Below are 26,361 nucleotides of genomic sequence, written 5' to 3'. Positions count from 1 at the left end.
ATTATGTAGTAAAGAAGGGCCCTATATAATGCAGGAAAAACGGAAATTCTCACTTCCTTTGATATTGCATAGTTACGTGTTGTGGCGATCATACATGAACATTTTATGAACACGGGGTCAATATAATAACACTGTGTGTATATTCTGAACAAAAATTCGTAGGACACGAAATATCCCCCTTCATACATTCCGTTTGTGACCTTTGACCTACTGATCTTATAACCAATAGGAATATGTGAATGATGATCAACTTCCTACCAACTTAAATGATTATAGGACAATACATACTGAAGCTATCATCCGAAATGGTCTGACAATTTTGTGCTACTTGACCGTGACCTATTTATCTCAAAATTTATAGAGGTCATATACCAGCAACGATTGAATGATTCTCAGCAATGTTTTAGCGTTTTGGGTCACTGTGACCTTGATCTTTGACCTACTGACTTCAAAAAAGATAGGAGTCATCTGCGAATGATGAACAATTTCCCTATCCTGAACCAAAGCACTCTTAAGTTATCATCCGGAAATGGTTTTATTACTTCGGGTCACTGCATGTGACCTTGGCCTTTGACGTAATAACCTTTAAATAAATAGGGGTCAACTGCCAGAGGTTATGAACCCCCATATCAACTTTCATAATCCTAGGCCAAAGCGTACTCAAATTATCCTTTAGAAATAGTTTAGCATTTCCGGTCACTATGACCTTGATTTTTATCTACTGAACCCAAAATCATTAGGTGTCATCTGCCAGTGATGATTAACCTCCCTATGAACTTTCATGATCCTAGGCCAAAGCGTTCACGTTATTATTCACAAAATGGTTTTGCCATTTAGGGTCAGTGTGACCTTGACTTTGACCTTATGATCTCAAAATCAATAGGGGTCATTTGCCAATTATGACGAACCGCCATTTGAACTTTAATGTTCCTAGGCCAAAGCATACTCAAGTTATTGTCCGGAAACGACTTAAGCATACTCAAGTCATTGGTATTCATTTTCAATATCTCATCTGCATCCAGGCCACACCATGTAGAGAAACTCTTTTTCATGGCCCCACCTTTTTTTGTTTGTTTGTTTATTTAATAATTATGAGTAGTTTAAAAGCCTTTTGATTAAAGTTAGTCGGGCTTTTAAAGAACTTATCTATTCAATTATCAAAAAAACATGTAGAATCTTTAAATCAGTTTGGAAAGTTGTCAACCAAAAGATGAAGAAACATGTAGGTTCGAATTTCATATCACTAGGAAAAAGACTGAAATATCCTCGTCACTACGAAGTCAAAGTCAAAGTTAATGTTGTATCGATAATGTACCGGATATATATTAAAGTAACAATGCGTTATTTTATCGCCAAATTTATGTTTAAGTATGAATTTATTTAAAAAGATTCACATTTATAAAATGACTAGCGAATAATATCGAAAATGCCTAACTAAAAGATTCCTCATTAAAGTTTAACGATACATTCAATACAATTCAATTTTTGTGGATAACTTGTTTCTTTTTTTCTTTTTTTGCTAAGTAAAACATTATTTTAACACAAAGATAATCTATTCATTGACCATTTACACTTGGATGAGCATAATTTCACTGCAATCTGCGCAAAGATATCTAGTTTCAATAAACAATGGGCAAGTGCCATCAGTTACATATAGATTAGTTGATGATTGGATTACAGTAATACCTAAGCGATATAGAACAAATGTATTGGCCATTACACATTGTATACATTAATAGATACGTAACAGTTTTTAAATGTTGGTGCAATAGATAAACACTGACAATATAATTTTACTGAAAAAATATGAATTAAGTTTATCTGACGTCTATAAAGGTAGGAATCACAAACAACCAAAAAGAAAAAAAAACAAATAAGTCAAAAAAATTATTTACGCAAAAATCGATTTTGTTTGAGTTTTATGATTTTTGTTCATGTTATCAAATTATATAGATATAGAAAGAAAGTTGGATTTATAGAATTAAATATACTGTACACTGACTTTGAAGTTTTCTTTCGTCGCCATTAAACATCATACACGTGGGATTAACGCGTGATAACTGTCAATTAAAGTGGGCGCGAAACTGTTATGACAACATGTGTTTGCACGTAAATAATCAAGCAAGATAATTTTCATGGCTAAACAATGTCAATGTTGATGAATTGTGATAATATATTTTGAAATACTAGTATATGTTTTCTCTGAAAATCGGGACATTTATGATACATTAATATTTCTACAAAATATATGAACATAACGTATTTATACTGTACTTTCTTTAAACTGCAATATTAGTTTTGTTATGTATGCAACATATTACATGTATATAATTTATATCTGACCAGTTGGTATTTCCAATATTATCATTGTTCTATTTTTAGAACATAAACTACATGTATGTACTAGAACTTTCTTAACTGTTGTAGAAAACTCATGCATTATATTTAGATAGAAATTTCCGGAATGATCTTTATTGTTGAAGTTGCTAGATTATGATTACTGTAGAAAATGGAAGACTAGTCTAGAAACTTCTTAGCTTAATATATATAGGAGACATTTTTCTTTCGTATTACCTTTTAAGTCATCAGTGATCTTTAAGTCATCAGTTACCTTTCAAAGTATTCAACTTGGATATTAAGTGATTTATTGGAGCTTGGAGATTTTTAAAATAGTTTAAATTATTCTTGTGGACTTTATTGTGGGAATTTATTCTAAAGTGTTTTTGGATTTAACTTGGATTTAACTGTGCTATTCAAAAAGGGATCATTCCAGGATCAGATAAGACATTTGAAATTTATATTTTTATTTGGACTTCAGGTATTTGTAAACATAAATTGTTCTTTAATTTTTCTTTAATAATTTTTCTGTAATAAATTTGTTATTGTTACAAGTTTGTTGCTGGTTTTTCTTTCTCGTTACACCTGGGCCGTAACAGTATTAATAAAATCTATTTAAACGCTACATTTCATTTTCAATAAGTCACTTTCGTCAGGTTCAAAATGAGCGAAAAGAAGATAGATGTCTCAGCTAATGTATAATGATTATGCAAATAAATGATTATTAAATCATCTTAATGATTTTTAAAAAAATCCATCAAACAAATTTAGTTTTCATATTATACGTCTACAAACTGCAAATTCAGTTTAACGCTACATTAAATATTTTTACTTTCATTACCTATGAAGTAGGTTATCTATATTACCTAATATACATTACCTATCTCGCTCACAGTCGTCCGAATAAATCACGTTCGTATTGTTTTCTGTGAGCGAAAAGAAGATCTCTATACGTATATACAGTATAGAAATTAAATCATCATAATTATTAATTTGGTATAAAAGTATTAGTCATTTATGAAAAATACGTCTACAAACTGCAATATTTGCATAAATTCCAATTTAAAAGCTTTTTTGATATCTTATAAGTCACTTTCGTTTTTTTTTTCAATGTGAGCGAAAACTTATGAATAGTAATAATGCAAATAAATGGCGATTAAATCAATATTATTATTATTTTTGATAATAAAAATAATAAGTTTCTAACAGTATTTGTCTGCAAACTGTAATTTTATTGTAAAATTCTATTAAACGCTATAATTGTCTTCGCTCACTTTCGTAAAAAAATGCGTGTGTAAACCATGTGGTTTAAATAACGCATTTTCATTGGATGTTTTTTTTTCTTTAGCGAGAACTTCAATCGCATTTTTTCGTCCCTTTCCGTCAGTCTTCGGATAAGGACATCGAGCACAATAGTAAGAATACACAGAACGGATGCGGATGCGGTATTTCGTTCTGACCTACGCTAACAAACTAAACATGTAAACAAATAGTATGCTGGGAGTTGTTGACAAGTTTATTCCAATATATGTAGTAAAAGTCAACCTAAAACAAGTGAATTCATAGGTAGAAAAAGCAAACAATACATAATTTATATATTTATTATTATGACGAAAGTACACAAAACAAACATGTTGCCATTTAGTCAGATTTGTTTAAAATTGTACATCAGTGAGAATATTTAAATTACAAATTGTTGTCAGACATACTTTCAACCATAAGAATACCAAAACAGACATTCCTTTTCTTTTGGATGTCAAATATATACATTAGTTTTACAAAATCTCTGTGCCTGTTTACATTTGAAACCAGGTGGTAGAACTACTTTCTATCCGTATTGTTTCCGAGGTTATTATTGATATTTGTTTTTCAAATAAATATTATGAGTTATATTCGTTCATGTTAAAAATGATGATTCTTGCGAGATTCATTCACTTGAGATTAGGCCAAAACAAAATTATCTTGTGGTTCCAGTAACCTGACCGACCCTATATTCCGCACCTAACTTGGAACTTTTTATTGCAAAAATGGAGTATCCTATAGTGTATATATCTGATTTTATATTTTAATAGCATTTTGCTTACATGGATTTAATAATCGGATGTAGAAATTGATTATCGATCGTCGTCTGCCCTAAATTCGTCCCTCTCCTAGAGTCAACATAACATCCTTACTTTATTTTTCAGAAAGTCTAATACCAAATGTTCATTTAGGGGGTTACGATCACATAATCCGAAGCTTAACGAAAAAAGCCAAGCAATTTTTAGCTCAACTTTTTTTTTTTTAAAAAGTAGAGGTATTGTTATTATAGTCCTGGCGGCGTTGCCTTTGCCGTCCACAATCATGTATGTGGATTGTAACTTTTTTAGTTCTTGGTGTCTTGTCTTTAAACTTGGCCACAACAACCCTTGGGACAAGACCTTTCAGTAGATCACACTAACCTTGACCTTCATCCATAAATGACCTTGACTTTCAAGTTCAAAAGTCAAACTTTTGCTTGCTCTTGCTATTATTGGCTGTAACTTTGTTATTTTTGAATGGATTGTCTCCAAATTTGAACATAATAAGATTTTAAGGATAGCCCTTTAAAATAATCAGACAAACCTTGACCTTCATTCATAAATGACCTTGACTTTGATGGTCAAATTATTGAAATTTTTCTTCTAGTGGGTCTCTACCAGGTTAATGCTATAATAAAAGCCCCAGGTCTAAAATTGGCCTTCGCCCAGGGGCCTATATATAGGTGAGTGATTTCAAAACCACCATGGCCCTCTTATTTTAACCGTGCCCAGATATTTACGATCAAGATGTGGTCTCAAGATTGCGGGTAAATGGCAATCATACAACAGAATCTTATTTGGGACTAATTTGTTTGAGTTTACAATCCCTTTTCTTGAACAAACCCAAAATGTTCCTAAATGCTTTGAATGTTTAGCTTTCTTTTTGTCCCAACAATTTTATGTTTTACACCAATTTTTAAGTGTTGCTAAGATATGGGCATAGACTAAAATGTAGACATTTTTGAATGATGAATCTCGGATCAAAAGACAGTTCAAAGTATAATAATAATTGATTTAGATCTATCAGATTTTTATTTTACAAAATAATTTTCAAAATTGGATTGTTTCGTATATAAAAATATTTCATTTTTAGCACAAAGAAATAAGTTTTCTGAAGCGAAATACAGCTACCATACAGTGGTTGTCCTTTTGGTATTAGACCTGTCCTTGACAGGGCACCTGTTTCCGTTATGTTTCGAGTTTGATTTTCGTCATTTCCACGGGTACTTGAACAAACTATTAGTAATGTTCTATATGGGCTATATACTATAGTAATTTCTAGACTTTTTGATAATTAATGAAAGTATCAATTTCTAAAATGTGTATCGATAATCGATCAACAAAGAACATCAATGATACATCGATATCGCTTCTATCGATGACAGATCTACCTGCAATATTTCACAGTGATCAACAGTGATGATATACCGCAGCGCAAATTTCACCTGATTAGTTGATAACGGAAAATCAAAAATGTAGCAGGGATGTTGCCGTGACAATCCACCCGTAAAATAATCAAGGGGGTTGGCGGACGTTAGTAAATTGTTTAATCTGTACTGTACATTAATGGATAGTAGAACTATAATTGAATTGATTTTGAGAGTTGTTTCTCATTTCTTTTATGGTTTGTAATGTTTCATTGCTTAAAATTAAAAAAAAGACAGGAAATATGTCTCGAGATGACGCCTAACATTACTTCTAAGTTCTACCTAAAGTCTCCTCACTTCTCCCTAAATCAGCTTGAGGGAGAAATGACTTCTGACCCAGCTTAAACTCTGCATTTGACACAGATTGAAATGTGAAAGCAAATTATAGAAATTAATTGCTGAAGCGTAGAAATGGTTGAACTGATTTTGGCCGCTCAATGTGGCCCAAATTATATCTACTTCTGTATATGACCATTTTATTAACAACAAATCTCAGTTGAGCAATCTAGGGCCAATATGTAATCTTGTGATTATAACAATGCCTTCACTGTAAGTCAAAGTTCATGGTCCCTTAACTAGGGCCAGCTTTTAGGGCATACAAGTGTTTGTGTTTAGTAATAGTTAATGTTGGTTTTCCATGGATTCTTGTTGTTAAAAATATTTCTTTTCTTTTTAGAAATCAAGATGGCACATGAGATACATTTAAAGAACAACAAATACCGGCAGTGGGTTAAGGCTGGCCTAGGCTTGGGTTATCTTAAAGAGGGACTTGCGCCATTTTGTAATGACATAGGAAGACAGCAGCACAATGATATTATAAACCAAATACAACAAACAAAGACTACTCGACCAAACATACCATGCAGCGCCTGTCAGATAACAACTCTCCAGCCAGATCATGTCCGAGTCTCAAAAGGGATATGTCCCCTCAAACAAGATAAATGTAACTGTTGCTTTCCAAATAATAAGAGACCCTGTCCAAACAATGTATGTGGTGCCATCTATGACAGCATTATACAGTATCATGCATCAATGCCACCAGCACCTTTTTGGAAAAACAGTGATGTCCACCAGTGGTCAACAGACCCGTGGGAGGTTTGCAAATGTTTTATAAATGCTCCTGGGTACAAGGACAAGAAATCAGCAGTCGACACTGATTGCACTGGGTTGCTTCATGTTATCATAAATAACAAGTACTTTCATAGCCATATTGGATGCAATGTTACTGGACCAAACAATCTTTTTTCAAAGGTTACTCAATTTGTATACTATATGTTTATTATAAATTTTGAAGAATATTAGGCTTTACTGTAAGATTAATATGTTGTCTGTTAATTGCATATAAAAGTAAAAATGATTATTGTTACCTTAGTGCAGTCTTTGGTTAACTCTTATTGAATTAATATTGTTTTTGCCTTCGCCGTCTGTCTGTCTGTCCATCCGTTTGTGGTCTGTGTGCATTGAGCTTGTCTTCCCTTCACAGGTCAAATTACTTGTGGCATTTCAACCAAACTTTACAGGAGTGATCAGTACCATCCCTAGTTGTGCACATCACTGGCATGTTCCGCTTTGCTGCACAAAATGGCCACCAGAGCTAAAAATAAGAAAATCTTGTCCGCCCTTCACAGGCCAAGCTACTGGTGGGATTTCAACCAAACTTTACAGGAAAGATCAGTACCATTCCTAGTTGTGCACATCACCGGCACGATCCGCTTCAATGCACAAAATGGCCACCAGAGCTAAAAATAGAAAAATCTTGTCCGCCCTTCACAGGTCAAACTACTGGTGGGATTTCAACCAAACTTTACAGGAGTGATCAGTACCATGCCTTATTGTGCACATCACGTGCATGTTAAGCTTCGTTGCACAAAATGGCTGCCTGACCTAAAATAGAAAAATCTTGTCCAGCCTTTATGGGTCAGACTACTGGTGGGATTTCAACCAAACTTAACAGGAGTGATCAGTTACCATTCCTGGTTGTGCACATTACTGGCATGTTCTGCTTCTCTGCACAAAATGGCCACCAGAGCTAAAAATAGAAAAATCTTGTCTGCCAGTCACAGGTCAAACAACTGGTGGGATTTCAACCAAACTTTACAGGAGTGATCAGTACCATCCATTGTTGTGCATATCACCTGAATGTTCTGCTTTGCTGCACAAAATGGCCGTCAGAGCTATTAATAGAACAATCTTGTCTGGCTTTCACAGGTCAAGCAAGTGGTGGGATTTCAATGAAACTTCACATGAGTGACCATTATATTACATGGTTTTGGGAGACATATGTTTTTGTGACAAAAACCCTTCTAGTTTTTATAGGAGTTAACCCATTACTGCACTAAGGTGAAATTATGTCCATATAACTTTGAGGCTAATACAGTTATTTTGTCAGACAAACAGTTTGCCACAAATGAATAATGATACAAAATTGTTATGCATAAAATTGTATTCACAAATATTTATTTTTTGTAATACAATTTTTTGGCTACCTGTAATTTTTGAGGGTGGGAAACAAAAAATATTGTATATTTTTAGCTTCACTGTAAAATGTACAGAAGTTATTATTTGTGCTTTATAAGCAAATGCGACTAGTAAATACTGTTACTTCAGTAAAATAATAACAGTCAAACGTGTATTAAGCGATCGCGCAAAGGGAAACACCCAAAGCAGTCGCAAAACGGTCTCTTAAGACAAAGCATGATATAAAAGTCAAAATTTATAAATAACATCTTTCTTTTTCGGTGAGAATGTTTTTCAACTTCATTTATATAAATTTGGAATAATTTGTACGCTCCTATAATCTAAATGGATGCTAATGTAAAATATAACTTTCTAATATTTATTGACAAAATAGTTTTAATACATTACGTACATGTTTGACATTTTTACCAGAATTTTTTAATTTCTCCGTTGTCCTCATCTCCAACAAGAAAATCCTACTAGTGAAGATGTTTTCTGTTGTGCATTGTTTCATTTGAAATAAACAAAACTACATTTATGTGACGATTCATTTAATTGCTTATCAAGTTCAAGGGCAATTCAATGCAGTCTAAATGTCAACAAGCAAAGCGTATACACCATCTCAGTAGGGGCAGAGCGTTGCATTGTTTATTTGATATTATTAGATAGTACACGTCACGCGATACTTAACTTCATTTGTATACACTAAAACAGTTTAGGAAAGAGAGATTTCACACATTTATTTGTTGTGTTTTGATTGTTAACACTTGAGACATTACTAGGCGGCGCTCTCCTCAAACACAATTACTTGACAGGTAAAAGTGGTCATTTTATGAAAAGATTGATCTCAATTAGCTGACTAATTAGTGATCGCTGGTCACGTTGAGCAAAAGTTGCTTAATACATTAAAGATATACAGAGAAAATGATCGGGGGAATTTAATGGTTGTTTAAGACACAAGAAGCTAAATACACGTGGTCGCATGGGCAAGTTAGACTGTATAACATTTATCAAAAGCCATTTCTATTCCCTTTGCTTTTATTTAATCTACGGTTTAAACACATGATTATTATGTTAAATATTTTAAAGTAACTCCTTTGTTACAGTTTTAATTCTCAACTTAAGAATTGTGTCTCATTGCTGAACACTGTATTTATGTGAATGTTGTATTATTTGTTTTCTGTATATTAGGTACGGCAGTACCGAAACGAAATTTTTCACTCGAGCAATATGGAATTAGAGGAAAGCAAGGCTAATTGTTATATCGATGACATGATTGCTGTTCTACAAGATGGTAAAGATCTTTTACATCGACAAGATGCACAACAAGCTGTCAGGAAACTTCAAGATGTAAGTGTACATAAGTTTGAAATCATAATTTAGAATAAGCAAATTTTACAGAGTCACCTAGAAAAAAGTGCTTGAAGTGGTTAATTTATACCCCCACCACAAAATGTGGGTAGGGGGGCTACATGTATAATGGATTCGCTTTGTTGCGTCGGTCGGTCCATCCTAGGATTTTCTTCAAACTTTGCTCAAATGTTCAGCTCAACAAAGGGTTGTGCAACACCCATGTTGCCCATGTGTCAGCTCAAGGTCAAGGTCACAATTGAAGGTCAAATATCAAACAATCAAATATTACACAGTATGTCGTGTCCACTGTAGTCCTACACTAATTGAAAGATTTTTTTCAGTCTTGGCTCAAATGTTCACCTCAACAAGGTAATGTGCAGAACCCATGTTACCCTTTTGCCGGCTTAAGGTCAAGGTCACACTTGACGGTCAAACATTGACTTAGAAAATTTTCTGAAATTTTAACATGTACTTGAATATTTCTAAAACTAGAACAGATAATCATTTGAAACTTCAAATATGTACGAAGTGTCGCAAGTAAGATATGCAGGTCAAATTTCATAACTAAAAAAAGTGGGGTGGGGGATAATTTTGTATTGTATTTTGACAAAATTAAGTCCATTTTTATGTCTTTAAATAGATCGGTCCCCTACCGGTTTAACAAGAGGGGAATTTAGGTTTACCCTCTGTCTGTCTGTCAGTCCGTCTGTCCACAAAACTGGATCCCGCGATAACGCAAAAAGTACTGAAAATATTTTAATAAAACTTGATATATGGATAGATGGCAGTATGGAGATTATGCAGGTTTTTTCTTTTCTTCCTATGTTGAAAATTCTGGTTGCTATTGCAACAAATAGACTGAATTTCAAGATTTCTGATTTGAATGTTTATGCTTTTTCACTATAATGTTCTTTATTTCTTAAGGTGTTTACTTCAAACTTTAAATATAAGTTTCTGGTCATCAATCACATCATATGTGACAAGGAGGAGGTCATTGTTTTTCATTATACCTGTGTAGTAAAAACTTAATATCATGAAAAATCTTCTAATGGGTGTCTTCCAAGTTTGTTCAAATAAAAGCCCTGGGGTTTAAACTGGCCTCGCTCCAGGGCCTGTAAACAGGTGAGCGACCTCAGGGCTATCATGGCCCTGTTGTTTAAATAACTTCTTTATTTCTTAATGTATCTACTTCAAACTTCATATGTATGTTTCTTATTATCACTCTACATTTGTGAGAAGGTTAAGTACTCTAGCAAGACTATTTGTAGAATTATGCCCCCCTTGAACTTAGATTTTTTTGAGAAATTGGTATTTTTTACTCCAACTTCTTCATTACTTATAGGATTTACTTTAAAATCCCACATCATAATAATATGACAAGGTTTATAAATCTAGATCCATATTTTCAGAATTATCTCCTCCTTAAACTTTGAATTTTTCTTATTCATTCTTTAACTTTCTTATTTCTTCATGGACTTTCTTCTTTGTTACTTACTATACATTATAGTTAATGCTATATTTGAAAATTGTTATTTTTTAATTATCTTCTTTGTGGCAATAAATGGTATCTTTAAACTTAAAGTAAAACTCACATCAATGTTCATTAAACTGGTATCGTTATTTCAAGAGTTATCTCCTCTTTAAGAATTTTGTATTAAAATATGTTATATTTTGGTAACAGTGATGTTTAAAAAAGTAACTTAAGAGTCTCCTTCATTCTGTCTGTCTGTCTGTTCATAAAAACTGTTTCCTGAGATCACTTTTAAAGATTTTTTCCAACAAATTTACTTAAAGTAGAGAAAAGTTGAAACATTATTTATACTTATTCATCCTGAGAAAAAATGACCTTTTGATTATCTGTTGTATAAACATAATTTCCTTATTAGGCAGGGAAACTTAACACTTTACTGTGATATAGACAAACTTAGAACTCAAAAGATTTAAGTTCATTCATGTCATTCATTCACTGGTAAAATTGAATGGCCAATGGCCCATCAGAATGTTGCTGGGGTTCTAACAGGTAGGGGACTTATGGATTGCTTGCAATACTATGATTATTGCTTGTTTACTATAATATTTCTTAAACCAGAACAGATATTTACTTGAAACTTAAATTTAATATGAATGGTAACAAGTGAGCTCACGAAAATTCTTCCATTCCATTGAATTATTACACAAGTTATGCCCCTTTTTTGGCTTAGAAAATGTTCTGATATAACCATTAATACTTAAATGTTTCTGAAACTAGAACAGATATTCACTCGAAACTTTATAATATATGAAGGGTCACATGCAAAGTTTTTCCACTCTTAATTACATTTTGACATAATTATGCTATTATTTCAACTTCACTGCTTTTGTTTGGAAAAATGGAGGGTTATTTGTAACTGTTTTGAACATGATTTGACAATATATATTTATACAATTTCCTGTAAAATTTGTCTTTTTTCACCAGAGATAATTTCATTATATATAATTATATGTATTTGTGCCACTAAAGTTATTCCCTTAACTTCCTTTCCAAGTCATCTTCTGTCAAGGACATTGGTGGGGGTATGAATCGCATTCAGCAATAGTTTAGTTCATTTTAGTTAAATTTAAGTAACAACTGCCTTAAGTTAACTTATCCTGATGAAATAAAATATAATTTATAAAAACCTTCTTAATGTAAATATCAAAAATACAGATCTAAGCTTGTTAGTAATAGGAGGGGCCTCCGTGGCCGAGTGGTTAAAGTCGTTGACTTGAGATCACAGGTCCCTCACCACTGTATGTTCGATCCTCACTCTGGTCGAAATCTTTCATGTGAGGAAGCCATCCAGCTGGCTTATGGAAGGTCGGTGGTTCTACCCAGGTGCCCCCTCGTGCCTGAAATAATGACCGGAGGGGCACCTGGGGTCTTCCTCCACCAATAAAGCTGGAAACAATCTCGGCGGGACGCTCTAGGATGACCCGACTTGAGTGTACGGTTGCCCATATGGGCTTTCCGGCGGCGACCTTAAATAAACGCATCAAAAAAAAAAATTAGTAATAGGTAAGAAAAACAAATGTGATGAAAATAGGTAAATCTGGCAATCAAATGACTATACCACACATCCTGCCTTAAAAGAAGATTTTAGAAGCCCTCAGAAAAAGTATTAGAGTTAAAATAAAAAACCAATTGAGATAATTTTGAAATTTTACCTTGTATATAATATGTTACATAGAAGAGTAAGTATTATAACTCACATAGCTTCATTTTTTATGAAAGAAAATATAAAAGAAATTGATATTTTTCATTAGCTGAAGAAGAAGGACTTCATTATAACTACTGTAGACTTTGATGATATTCTGGGACAAATCAATGAAGAAATGAAAAAAGTTCTAAATTCAATTGATGATGCTGCAACTAAACAGGAATACGATGATCTAAAGAAGAAGTTTATAGAATTTGAAACCAAGATGTCAGAAGAAAAGGATGGGGAAAAGCTTGAAAATGAAAAAGAGCTTAAAGATCTTAAGAAAACAATCACAGAACTTGAATCACAAATGGTCCAGGAGAAGAAGGAAAAACTCGAGATGGAAATAGAACATGTCGATTTAAAAAAGAAATTTACTGTCCTAGAGACTCTTGTTGCAGAACAGAAAAAGGTAAAACAAATTTCCTTCTGCTTGTTAGCTAAACGATGTGTGTCACACCTGTATCTGCATCTTTGCATTAAAGAAGATAAAGACAATATGTTAATTGTAAAGAAAAAAACTTGATAATTTAAGTTCTTATGGCAAAAATATTAAAACTTAATATCTAGCCAATTAACTGGAAAGGCAACCAGGTTCATTATATGTAGAATGGGTATGAAATGTATGTAGCCATTATTATCTGCTGCAAAAGAAAATAGTGTTTGAATTTTGATTTAAAATAACGTCATTCTTCAAGGTTTATTGTAAGCTGTGCAGGCTTATGGAGAGGGTCACAATTAGATATGCTTGCTCATGATGAACGTCACACTTATAAAAGGTTAAATGTTAGCCGTGCTTCCTACAAATGAAGTTTAGGGGGGTGTATATAGGAGTCAGCTTGTCGGTTGGTTAGGCGGTCCGTCAGTCTCTCTGTCGGTAGTCCACATCATGGTTTCCGGACGATAACTAGAGTTTGGAATGAGGTATTGTAATCAAACTTGGTATATAGCAACCTTATGTAGAAACTCAGGTTGGTATTGCATTTGAACCCCTAGGGGTCAAGGTCAAGGTCACCGTTACTAAAAATAGAAAAATGGTTTCGGATAATAACTAGAGTTAGGAATGAGATATTGTTATCAAACTTAGCGTAAAGGAAGCTTATATGAAGACCTGGGTTGGTATTGCATTTGGGCCCCCTGGGGTCAAGGTCACCGTTACTTAAAATAGAAAAATAGTTTCTGGACAATAACTTGAGTTAGGAATGAGATATTGTAATCAAACTTGGTGTATAGCAAGCTTATATGAAGACCTGGGTTGGTATTGCATTTGGACTCCCGGGGGTCAAGGTCACCGTTACTAAGAATAGAAAAATGGTCTCCGGACAATAACTAGATTTAGGAATGAGATATTGTTATCAAACTTGGCGGATAGCAAGCTTATATGAAGACCTGGGTTGGTATTCCATTTGGACCCCCTAGGGTCAAGATCACCGTTACAGTGTAAAAATAGAAAAATGGTTTCTGGACAATAACTAGAGTTAGGAATGAGATATTGTAATCAAACTTGGTGTAATTTTTAGTAGGCTTATATGAAGACCCTAGCTGGTATTGCTTTTGGACCCCCCTGGGGTCAAGAACAAGGTTACTGTTACTAAAAAAAGTAAAATGGTTTATGGAAAATAAGTGGAGTTAGGAATGAGATATTGTCCGTGGCCGAGTGGTTAAGGTCATTGACTTCAAACCACTTGCCCCTCAACGCTGTGGGTTCGGATCCCGACAGGGACTTTGGATTCTTTCATGTGAGGAAGCTATCCAGCTAGCTTACGGAACGTCGGTGGTTCTACTCAGGTGCCCGTTCATGCCTGGAATAATGCAAGGAATGGCGCCTGAGGTCTTTCTTCAACAGTATAGCTTGAACGTCGCCAAATGACCTCTACTGTGTCGGTGTGACGTAAAACCCAAAACAAACAAACAAACAAACATTGGAAATAACTAAAATATTTCATGACAGCAGCTTTTTGTTGATAATTTTTTTACCTGAATCTTGTTTTCCCTTGTTTTTAATTAATTAAAATTTTCTTCTGTTGAAATTTCCCCTTGAATGAAAAATATTTGAAAATCATGCAAAATTCCCCTCCTGCATGGACCCTGGCCCCAGTCTCAAAATGCTTAAGAGAGCCCTTTTAGCATAAGTGATTAAATGGGGCAATTTATGGTGGTAATTTTACTTAAGTTAATAATATATTGTTGATTATTTTTGTACTATAATTTTATGGAGTAAAGTGAATGATTTGTTTTTGCAGGAAATGGCAAAAATTAAGACAGAAACTTTCTCAGGTCAAAGTCAGACAGATTATGATCAAGCCAAGTTAGGTGAGTGAATATTTGTTTTGATGGTGTATATACAAGTGTATGACATTTGTTAATTAAAAACAAGTAAAGGTCATTGTTACTTTGTAATTGTACAGGTTTATATAATGATAAGACTCTAAATTATATTTTATTATGAAATTCATGCAATTAACATTTCATTATACCCTACCACATTATATGGTTGGGGCTATACTGGAATGACTTTGTGTCATTGTTTGGTCATTCATTTCATATATTCGTTATATTAATATTATGTTGATATGTATTATAAGCTCACCAGGACCGAAGGTTCATACTGAGCTATCAGCTAGTATCAAAGGGGATACTGCGGTGTCCGTCATGTGTCAACAATAATCTTCTTCTCTGAAACTGCTGGGCAGATTTACTTAAAATTTGGTCTGTAGCATCCTTGTGCCAGTCACACTTGAATTTGCTCATGTTATTTAAATTGGCCCCTTTTAGGGGCCACTAAAGCTAAAAATAGAAATACCTTTGAACGTCTATTTCTACAGAACTAATTGATGGATGTTTATCAAACTTTGTCTGTAACATTCTTAGGTAATATTTTATCAAGTTTGCTCATATTAATTTGATTAGCCCCTTTTAGGGGTCATTGGAGCTAAAAATAGAAATACCTTCAGACATCTTATGGAACTAATTGATGGATGATCACCAAACTTTTTCTGTAGCATTCTTAGGTAGTATTTTATCAAATTTGCTCATATTAATTTGATTAGCCCCTTTTACGGGCAGCTAAAGCTAAAAAAAGAAATACCTTTAAACTTCTATTTCTACAGAACTAATTGATGGATGATCACCAAACTTTGTCTGTAGCATTCTTAAGTAGTCTTTTATCAACTGTGATCATATTAACTTGATTGGCCTCTTTTAGGGGTCATTAGAGCTAAAAATAGAAAAACCTTCAGACATCTTATGGAACTAATTGATGGATGATCACCAAACTTTGTCTGTAGTTAGGTAGTATTTTATCAAATTTGCTAATATTAATTTGATTAGCCCCTTTTAGGGGCAGCTAAAGCTAAAATAAGAAATACCTTTTAACTTCTATTTCTACAGAACTAATTGATGGATGATCACCAAACTTTGTCTGTAGCATTCTTAAGTAGTCTTTTATCAAGTTTGATCATATTAACTTGATTGGCCCCTTTTAGGGTCATTAGAGCTAAAAATAGAAAAACCTTCAGACATCTTATGGAACTAATTGATGGATGATCACCAAACTTTGTCTGTAGCATTCTTATGTAGTATTTTATCAAATTTGCTCATATTAATTTGATTAGCCTCTTTTAGAGGCAGCTACATATGTAAAGCTAAAAAAAGAAATACCTTTTAACGTCTATTTCTACAGAACTAATTGATGGATGATCACCAAACTTTGTCTGTAGCATTCTTAGATACTCTTTTATCAAGTTTGCTCATATTAATTTGATTAGCCCCTTTTTGGGGCCACTAAAGCCAAAAATAGAAAAATCTTTGAACATCATTTCCTACTGAAATAATTCAAAGATTATCACCAAACTTTGTAGCATTCTTAGGTAGTCTTTTATCAAGTTTGCTCATATTAATTTGATTGGCCCCAATTAAGCTAAAGCTTAAATGCCCCAGATCATGGGATTTCTTAAAATTATTGTTTAAACATATTCTATAGAAAAAAATTGACAATGAATAATTTCCAACACTGAAAAGCAGTTGTTTCTGGTGAGCGACTCAGGGCCATCATGGCCCTCTTGTTTATATATTTGTGTGACTGTAATGAATCATTTATTACAAAACCCTAGCTGTTGTCATATAGATAACACTTTTTTGCTTACACAAAAGTTTGTTTTATTCAAGACCCACTCTACCAAATGCATGGACCGCTACACCACCAAAAAACTCAAAAATTTTCTTTAGGAAAATAGTGTTCTAACTTACCTCATACAGTACCCCCAATACATTTTACAAATAAAAATGTAAATGTTTGTACTTTGCAAAAAAAAACAGTTTAAAAATAATCCATTGCCCACTTGCCCTGCAAAGTTGAAAATTGGCTGGGCAAGTTTAAGTCAAGATATTTCAGTTCATTTTCACAAAAAAAATCCATTCTTTTTTTCCCTCTTTTCTGTAATTTTTTTCTTTTTAAGATTTTTAATAGCCAAACTGTTATCCTGATTAAAAATTGATTAAAAAATGGAATTGACAAGGTTCCAGTATAAAAAGAAAAAAAGAAAGCTTTACTTTGCAGATGTATAGTAACAATGAATATGGGCCATTTGTGAAAGGTTCCATTTTTAGTTGCCAGTACTTTTCCCAGCTACATGTAGAGTTATTGCTAACCCCAATTTCAAACCGCACCGCACAGGGCAACGCTTTGATGTTTCATATCATATCAAGTACTGTGTAATCATTTGTATATGTGGACATGAAATTTCGTGGTTTTATCAAACTGGCATTTTCTTGGGTTCTTAAATTTGTGGATTTTCATTTTCTTGTAAAAAAAATATTATCAATGGAAAGTATTATTTTTCACTTAATCACAAGACAGTAGTACCCATAATTGACAGCAATTGTGTGACATGATATGCAGCTCCATTGGAAACACTGCCCCTATAATTCGCCAATGTAAACATCGCATAAATAATACGTCATCTGTCACCAGCGATTTAAAAAGTTTTCGCCCCGAAATGGTCCAAAACTACACACTACGACTGCGTAAATTGATATACATATAAATTAATACGAGTAAGTGCCTCAATACTGTTAGATATGTATGTGTGTATCTAGTAAAAATACGGAAGCTTCTTTGATATTTTAGGAAAAGCAGTCACACAAATACATATTGAAATTTATTTAAATGGATCATATAAACACTAGTCGTGTAAAGTTTTATTGGCGCTAACTAATGCACTGGGTTTCCATATTTACTGGATTATGTCACGTATTTTGGCTAACACAATCAAATAGGCTTCAACGATCAAGTAGTCCCCATGATGATATTTGTGACAGCAAACTGAAGACATACAATGGATTTTTAGCTCACCTGACCACGAAGTGGTCAAGGTGAGGTATAGTGATGGGGCTATGTCCGGCGTCCGTCGTCGTGCCTTGTGCGTCTTGCGTTGTGCGTCGTCAACAATTGGGTTGTTAACAGTCTAGCAGTCACAGTTTTGATTGGATCATTGTCAAACTTTGTCAGAATGTTTGTCTCAATGAATTACAGATCGAGTTTGAAGATGGGTTATCTCCGGTCATAAACTAGGTCACAGGAGCTAAAAATAGAAAAAGCTTGTTAGCACTCTACTGGCTGCAGTTTTGATCCAAATATTCTGGAAATTTGTCAGGAAGATTGTTTTAATGATTTCTAGTTCAAGTTCGTAGATGGGTCATCTCCGGTCATAAACTAGGTCACAGGAGCTAAAATGGAAAAAGCTTGTTAACACTCTACTGGCTGCAGTTTTGATCCAGATATTCTGGAAATATGTCAGAAAGGTTGTTTTGATGATTTCTAGATAAAGTTCAAAGATGGGTCAGCTCCGGTCATAAACTAGGTCACAGGAGCTAAAAATAGAAAAAGCTTGTTAACACTCAAGTGGCTACAGTTTTGATCCAAATATTCTGGAAATTTGTCAGGAAGGTTGTTTGGATAATTTCTAGGTCAAGTTCGAAGATGGGTCATCTCTGGTCAATAACTAGGTCACAGGAGCTAAAAATAGATAAAGCTTGTTAACACTCTGGTGACTGCGGTTTTGATACAAATATTTTGGAAATTTGACAGGTAGGTTGTTTTGATGATTTCTATGTCAAGTTCGAAGATTGGTCATCTCCGGTCAAAAACTAGGTCACAGGAGCTAAAAATAGGAAAATCTTTATAATACTGTAGTGGCTCCAGTTTTGATCCAAATATTCAGGAAATTTGCCAGAAAGGTTGTTTTGATGATTTCTAGGTCAAGTTCGAATATGGGTCAGCTCCAGTTAAAAATTAGGTCGCATTGCCCAACTTTGAAAAAAAACCTTTTTAACACACTAGAGGTCACATTTTGGCCAGGATGCTTGTCTAAGACATTGCTTGGATGCGGTTGATGGGTCAGGGGAGCGATCCAGGGCCATCATGGCCCTCTTGTTTTTCAAGTTTCTTAAATATTGCAATACTAAACTATTTATCGATTTAATTTGTCACTGACCTGATTATTAGTATACATTCATACCACAAAAATCGGCCGGAAAAGTGCTGACTCATGTTGTGATATATGGAACAGAGACATGGTAAGAAATATATGTTGAGATAAAATTTCGTCGGGACTTAAATTCGTAGATTGACCTATCCACGAAAACTACGAAAATTTGTGCCCCGCGAATAATAATGATTTCACAGTGTTATGTTTCATTATGAAGAAAAGAACACAATAAAAAAAAATGCGTCCAATTTTTATCCGTATCATATCTCCTACACCCATGGAGGAATTTTAATGAATTTTAATAGAAATGTTAACCATTATGTGAAGATGTGTCTTGTGCATTAAACAGGCCTCTAGGTCAAAGGTCAATGTCACACTTAGAGGTCGTTGAAAAAGTTTGTCCAGAGCAAAACTTCTACATGCATAGAGGGATTTCAATATAACTTGACACTAATGTGAGTCAGAGTGTTGCGTACAAAATTTAGTTCGCAGCGGCTAAGGTCAAGGTCACATTTAGGGGTTTAAGTTCAGGAAAAAAACACATGTCTTAATGTACAGATATTTTCCAGATATTGCCCAGAGCATAATATCTCCTATATGCATGTCTATAATGCCCACACTTCTGTCAAATGTTTCTGTGGTTATTGCGACAATGTTGCCCTTGTTTGGCAGGTGATTTTGTAGTGCCTGTCTCTTGTCATAAACTGTCATAGGCTTTTTAATGTTTGCTGACTGGCTGATTGATCTTAATAATTCAAGGAGGCCATCAGTGCTGTGTTCATTTCTTAAATATATTTCTGTATTATTTATTGGCCGGGTTGCACTGGTGCAAATCCGGGTTATAGTATGGTGAATGTCTGGCAGCAGGCGGGTGGGCGGGGAAAATATTTTCGTAACAGTTTTCTCAGCAACTACTTATCACAGCCTCTTGATATTTGGCATACAGCATTGATACATGGTCCTATACCGTGGGATTCAATTTCAGGTCTGTCGCTCATCCACTTCCTGTTTATCCACTTAGTTAAATTAGTTAGATTTTTCAACATTAATGGTCAATGGTAGGAAATTTTTGTAACAGTTTTCTCAGCAACTACTTATCACAGCCTCTTGATATTTGGCATACAGCATTGACACATGATCCCATACCGTGGGATTTGATTTCAGGTCTGTCGCTCATCCACTTCCTGTTAATCCACTTAGTTAAATTAGTTAGATTTTTCGACATTAATGGTCAATGGTAGGAAATTTTCGTAACAGTTTTCTCAGCAACTACTTATCACAGCCTCTTGATATTTGGCATACAGCATTGACACATGGTCCCATACTGTGGGATTCGATTTCAGGTCTGTCGCTCATCAACTTCCTGTTTATCAACTTAGTTAAATTAGTTAGATTTTTCGACATTAATGGTCAATGGTATGAAATTTTCGTAACAGTTTTCTCAGCAACCACTTACCACAGTCTCTTGATATTTGGCAAACAGCATTGACACATGGTTCCATACCGTGGGTTTTGATTTCAGGTCTGTCGCTCATCCACTTCCTGTTTATCCACTTAGTAAAATTAGTTAGATTTTTCGACATTAATGGTCAATGGTAGGAAATTTTCGTAACAGTTTTCTCAGCAACTACTTATCACAGCCTCTTGATATTTGGCATGCAGCATTGACACATGGTCCCATACTGTGGGATTCGATTTCAAGTCTGCAGCTCATCCACTTCCTGTTCACATTAATGGTCAATGGTAGGAAATTTTCGTAACATTTTTCTCAGAAACTACTAATCACAGCCTCTTGATATTTGGCATACAGCATTGACACATGGTCCCATACTGTGGGATTTGATTTCAGGTGTACCTACTGAATTAAATTTTCGACATTAATGGGTCAATGGAAATTTTTTTTTCGTAACATCACAGCCTCATGATATTTGGTGTACAAATGCAACCCGGCCTTTTCTGTCTTTGACCCATTTTTCATTGATTTGTCCATAACAATTTGATGTCATTTTATCATTTAAATTACAGAATGGCGAGAAAAGCTGATTGAACAGTATCAAAAAACCCTGCTGCAAGTTCCTACAACACCTTTACAACCAAAAAGTGAAAAATGTAGCTTTAATGAGATTTATATTAGGCCCAAAATAACGAGGGAAATAAAAGGAGAAAAGGGTGAGACAAAGGAGGTGGAGGTTAAAACAATGTCAGAAATCTTCACAAAGAACGGAGTCCCCCAAAAATCTGTATATGTTCTAGGAGATGCAGGGTCAGGAAAAACTAGTTTTTGTAAATATCTGGTCAACTGTTGGTGTTTGGCACACAGTGAGGAACATGAAGCTGACAATGAAAATGAAGATGGCAATGGTAAACCTGAAGGTGACAGTGAAAAACATGGAGGTGACGGTGAAAAACATGGGGCTGGCAATGAAAATGAAGATGGCAGTGGTAAACCTGAAGGCGACAGTGAAAAACATGGAGGTGACGGTGAAAAACATGAAGCTGGCAACGAAAATGAAGATGGCAGTGGTAAACCTGAAGGTGACAGTGAAAAACATGGAGGTGACGGTGAAAAACATGGAGCTGGCAATGAAAATGAAGATGGCAGTGGTAAACCTGAAGGTGACAGTGAAAAACATGGAGGTGACGGTGAAAAACATGAAGCTGGCAACGAAAATGAAGATGTCAGTGGTAAACCTGAAGGCGATAGTGAAAAACATGGAGGTGACGGTGAAAAACATGAAGCTGGCAAAGAAAATGAAGATGTCAGTGGTAAACCTGAAGGCGACAGTCAAAAACATGGAGATGACAGTAAAAAACATGGAGCTTGCAATGAAAATGAAGATGGCAGTAGTAAACCTGAAGGTGACGGTGAAAAACATGAAGGTGACGGTGAAAAATATGGAGGTGTCAATGAAAATGACAGTGGCAATGAGGAACAAGGAGGTGATAATGAAGGACATGAAACACATGGAGCTGGAGGTGTCGATGAAATTGAAGATGGCAAAAAGAAACACAGAGGTGATTTTGAAGAACATGAAAAAAGAGGAAGTGACATTGTAAATGAAGAGGTAAAGGGGACACATAATGGAGACATTGAAAGCAAAGAGGGCAGTAAGACACATCAAGATGTTAATGAGAAACGAGGAGATGAAAAACATGTTGGTGACATGAAGAAAAATGGAAGTGACAGTGATGACATTCAAGATAACAACGATGACTTAGTACACTCCGAATCCCACAATGATGACTCTGATGGTGACTCAATGCCTTCCGAATCTAACATTTATGACTCTGATGATATTTTAACAGGCTTTAAATTTGACAGTGATGGCTATGTTGATAGATTAAATGACTACATATTCGACAGTGATGACACTGATGATATCATAACAGACTTTAAATTTGATAGTGATGGCTCTGTTGATAAATTAAATGACCCTGAATCCGATAGTGACGGCTCTGATGGTGACTTAAAAGACTCTGAATTTGACAGTGATGACTCTGAATATGATAGCAAAAATTATGAACTGAAATTCAATGGTGTAAAAGAGATGAAGAAATTTGATTTTGTATTTTACATCCCTCTTAGACAGTATCAAAACATTGACACTATTGATGAAATGCTTCAAAAACGTTATCAAATGAAAATGTTAAACACACTTCTTGAAGAGGAATCCTCTAGAGTTATGATTTTGCTTGATGGCTTAGATGAATGGTCCTCTGAAAATGTCCCAGAACATAGCATCTTTAAGGAGTACACAATATTAACTACTTCGCGGCCATGGAAATTTCATACATTAAGATCAAGTGATGTTGAGATTGAACAGTCGCTGAATCTGAAAGGGTTTGATTTTAGATGTGAAAGGGAAATGGTAAATAGGACAGTCTCACAATTAAATGTAAATAGACATGCTAATAAAGAAGCAAGAGATTGTAGGGAAAAGCTAGAAGAAGAGTCTCTGGAAAGTTTAAAACAGGTACCAATTATGCTACAACAACTGATATGTCTATGGTTTGATGGTAAACTCGATAAAACCTCAAGATGTGCCATCTACACCGGTATGTTAGAATTATTCTTCACATGGAATGACATGAAAACTACAGGAACAAGTACTCGACTCATGAAGGGGACCCAGAAAGTAGATCTTCCTAAATATTTAGCCGATAAAACCAAATTAAGATTAAACCGCCATTTCATTTATGAAGTGTCACAGTTGGCTTATGAGACACTATTTAATTGTCCGAAGGATAAATCCTTGACATTTGACATTTGTATGTTTGATGAACTAGAAATATCAGATGAAGTAAGAGAAAATTGCTTGAAACTTGGAATAATGACAGAAGATGAATGTCCAAGTTTATCTGTATCAGAACCACCAAGCTCATTGTTCTCTTTTATTCACAAATCAATGCAAGAATTTCTGGCTGCAGTGAATATTGGTATAAATTTCAATGCAAAAATGTGTTCATCAGATAGTACAGGAAATGTTGAATTAGTCAAAAAGTTTATTTGTGAGGTTTTTCGGAATTGTTCAACAGTCAATGACATATTAGAGCAGTCAAATGTCATCATTATGCTATCTGGTCTTGAACCTAGATTAGCAACTCATGTATCAAAATACATATATGATACTGTGTCAAAAGACTCTCGTGTCCAGGAATACAGGAGAACAATAAGTAATGGAGATTTATATTTTATTGATTCTGAAACTAGATATATTACTGATATTCAAAAGCTTATGTTTGATTCAATGGAAGAATTAAATGCAACATGTAGTATAGGAAGTAATCCTGTATTTTATATAGGAGATTTGGTCACTGGTAGACGGGGTCAGTATTGTGATATTGTTTGTTCAAGTATTGACCAGCATCAAATTGTTCCTGACACTGTTCTGTCTATTAATGTACGTTACATCAACACACAAAATGTTAAATTTACAAAATATTTACCAATGTTTCATCATCTTGAAAAAATTGAAATTAGATATGGATCTGAATCACAAAGGTTATCAAGTACACAGAGTAATGAACAGTGGATTGATGAGATAAACAATTGTGTTTTTGAGACAATTAAATTAAATACTTCAACATTAAAATCTCTGACTCTTGATGATGTCTCTGACACTGACAAGTATTACCCAGTGTATAAAACAGTTGTTAGTAACCTACCTAGTATGATCAATCTTGTAGCAATAAGTGTGAGATATATAACAATGAGTCGTGATGATACTACTACATTTTGTAATTTTCTTGAGGGAACCAGTCATCTTGAACAAATACATCTTGATAGTGTTAAATGTGGGTGTATGAAGCAGCATGATGAAAATTTAACAAAAAATCAACAACTTCAGTACCTTTATCTGTGTAATACTGTTAGAGTGATAGATGCTGATACTACAAACCTTGAAATATTGAACTTTGGTGAATTGAAAGATAGTAATTATGAGAAAATATTTGATATTATTAGAAAATCTTACAAATTAAAAGAACTTGAATTGTATGGAGATTATAACAATAAATCTCAATTATATCATACCAACATAACAAAGAGACTTGTCACAGTATTACCATTGTTACACAATCTCAGTAAGCTTGAGTTAGGGTATTGTAGGTTAACTGACAATATAATACAGTTACCTTTAGAGATGAAGAGTTTAAAGAACATTAAGCTTGTTGATGTCATAATGAGTTTGACAACATGGCAAAAGTTTATTGATAGTCTTTCTAGTATTCCTCATACAGTAGATGTGAGTGTAAGGGACTGTTATATAACAGGAGATGGTAAGGAGTTTAATGTTGGTAGGTTAACATTGACATATCAAGCACTAGGTGGAGAGAAGGTAAATGATGCTATACAGTATGTAAAGGATAAGGATCAGTTATTTCATGTTAAACTTGATGATTATATTAAGTTTGTATTTTCAACAAAAAAGTGATAAAGTAAACCTGTAGTAAACATAAATTATTGCATGTTAAAAGAGATGATTTGTTTGAATTTTCAACAAAAAGGGGATAAAAGTATCAATTTAGAATACATGAAGTGTTTAAACTAAATTATTAAAAGAGATGATAATTTGGTTTTTTCATTTGGTTTTTCGACAAAAGAAAATTATCTGATTTTTTAACATAGTGAGAGAGAATACATGCAGTTAACATAGTGCTTGATCTATATTATTTCATGATAAAAAGACATAATTATTAAAATAAACATTATCAGCAAAAAAAAAAATAATAAAAACAATACTTAAGTTACATATTGATATGTTAATTAATGAATGTATAGCAATATGATAGATAACAATCATCAAAAACAGATCATTAAATATCAATTTCTGGTCATTGTAGTAATATTGAAATTGATGAAAGTAATATTCAAATGTGTATTTCAATGAATAAATGAAAGAAATGCAGTTAAATATAAAGAACATATAGGTAACTGTTTTTTTAAAGATCAGGGATAGTTTGTGAAAAGTATAATTTGAAAAAGTAATAGGTTCTTTGAATTATAAATACATAATTAGATTAGCAAGTATATAAATTAATCAATAAGTATATATAATAAGAAATTTGAATAGAAATATCATAAAACAGAAATTTAATGTACAAGGTCAGAAAAAGTAAAAGATAAATATAACATTCAAATACCAGTTATATTTATAATATATATGATAAGATAAGGGAATGGTATATGTAAATACCGGTTATATGAGAAATATGTCAAGAGAATGGTATATATCAATACCAGTTATATGATATATAGGATAAGGGAATGGTATACATTTGTATATGAATACCAGTTATATAATGTATAGGACAAGGGAATGGTATATATTAATACCAGTTATATGATATATAGGATAAGAGTATGGTATATATAAATACCAGTTATATGATATATAAGACAAGGGAATGTTATATATGAATACCAATATGACATTTAGGACAATGGAATGGTATATATAAATACCAATTATATGACATTTAGGACAAGTGTATCGTATATAAAAATACCATATATGTATAT

The 26,361-nt window shown here is 33.8% G+C and overlaps 1 protein-coding gene across 1 annotated transcript in view; it reads left to right on the top strand.

Moving 5' to 3' along the window:
* LOC132743780 (uncharacterized) overlaps positions 1-25,273 on the top strand; it is a 33,934-nt gene extending 8,661 nt beyond the window's left edge. Inside the window, exons 2-6 of the mRNA XM_060732343.1 lie at positions 6,501-7,075; positions 9,473-9,631; positions 12,917-13,264; positions 15,096-15,165; positions 21,366-25,273. Coding sequence (XP_060588326.1) covers positions 6,509-7,075; positions 9,473-9,631; positions 12,917-13,264; positions 15,096-15,165; positions 21,366-25,273 — 5,052 coding nt within the window. The 5' untranslated portion in view covers positions 6,501-6,508. The remainder of the gene's footprint in view (positions 1-6,500; positions 7,076-9,472; positions 9,632-12,916; positions 13,265-15,095; positions 15,166-21,365) is intronic.
* The last annotated feature ends 1,088 nt before the right edge of the window (positions 25,274-26,361 follow it).

The sequence above is a fragment of the Ruditapes philippinarum genome, unplaced genomic scaffold (genome assembly GCF_026571515.1).
Source record: "Ruditapes philippinarum isolate M1 unplaced genomic scaffold, ASM2657151v2 ctg3569_1_1_1_1, whole genome shotgun sequence".
NCBI lineage: Eukaryota > Metazoa > Mollusca > Bivalvia > Venerida > Veneridae > Ruditapes > Ruditapes philippinarum.
The sequence above is the reverse complement of the archived record's forward strand: the minus strand, read 5'-3'. Positions and strand labels throughout refer to the sequence as shown.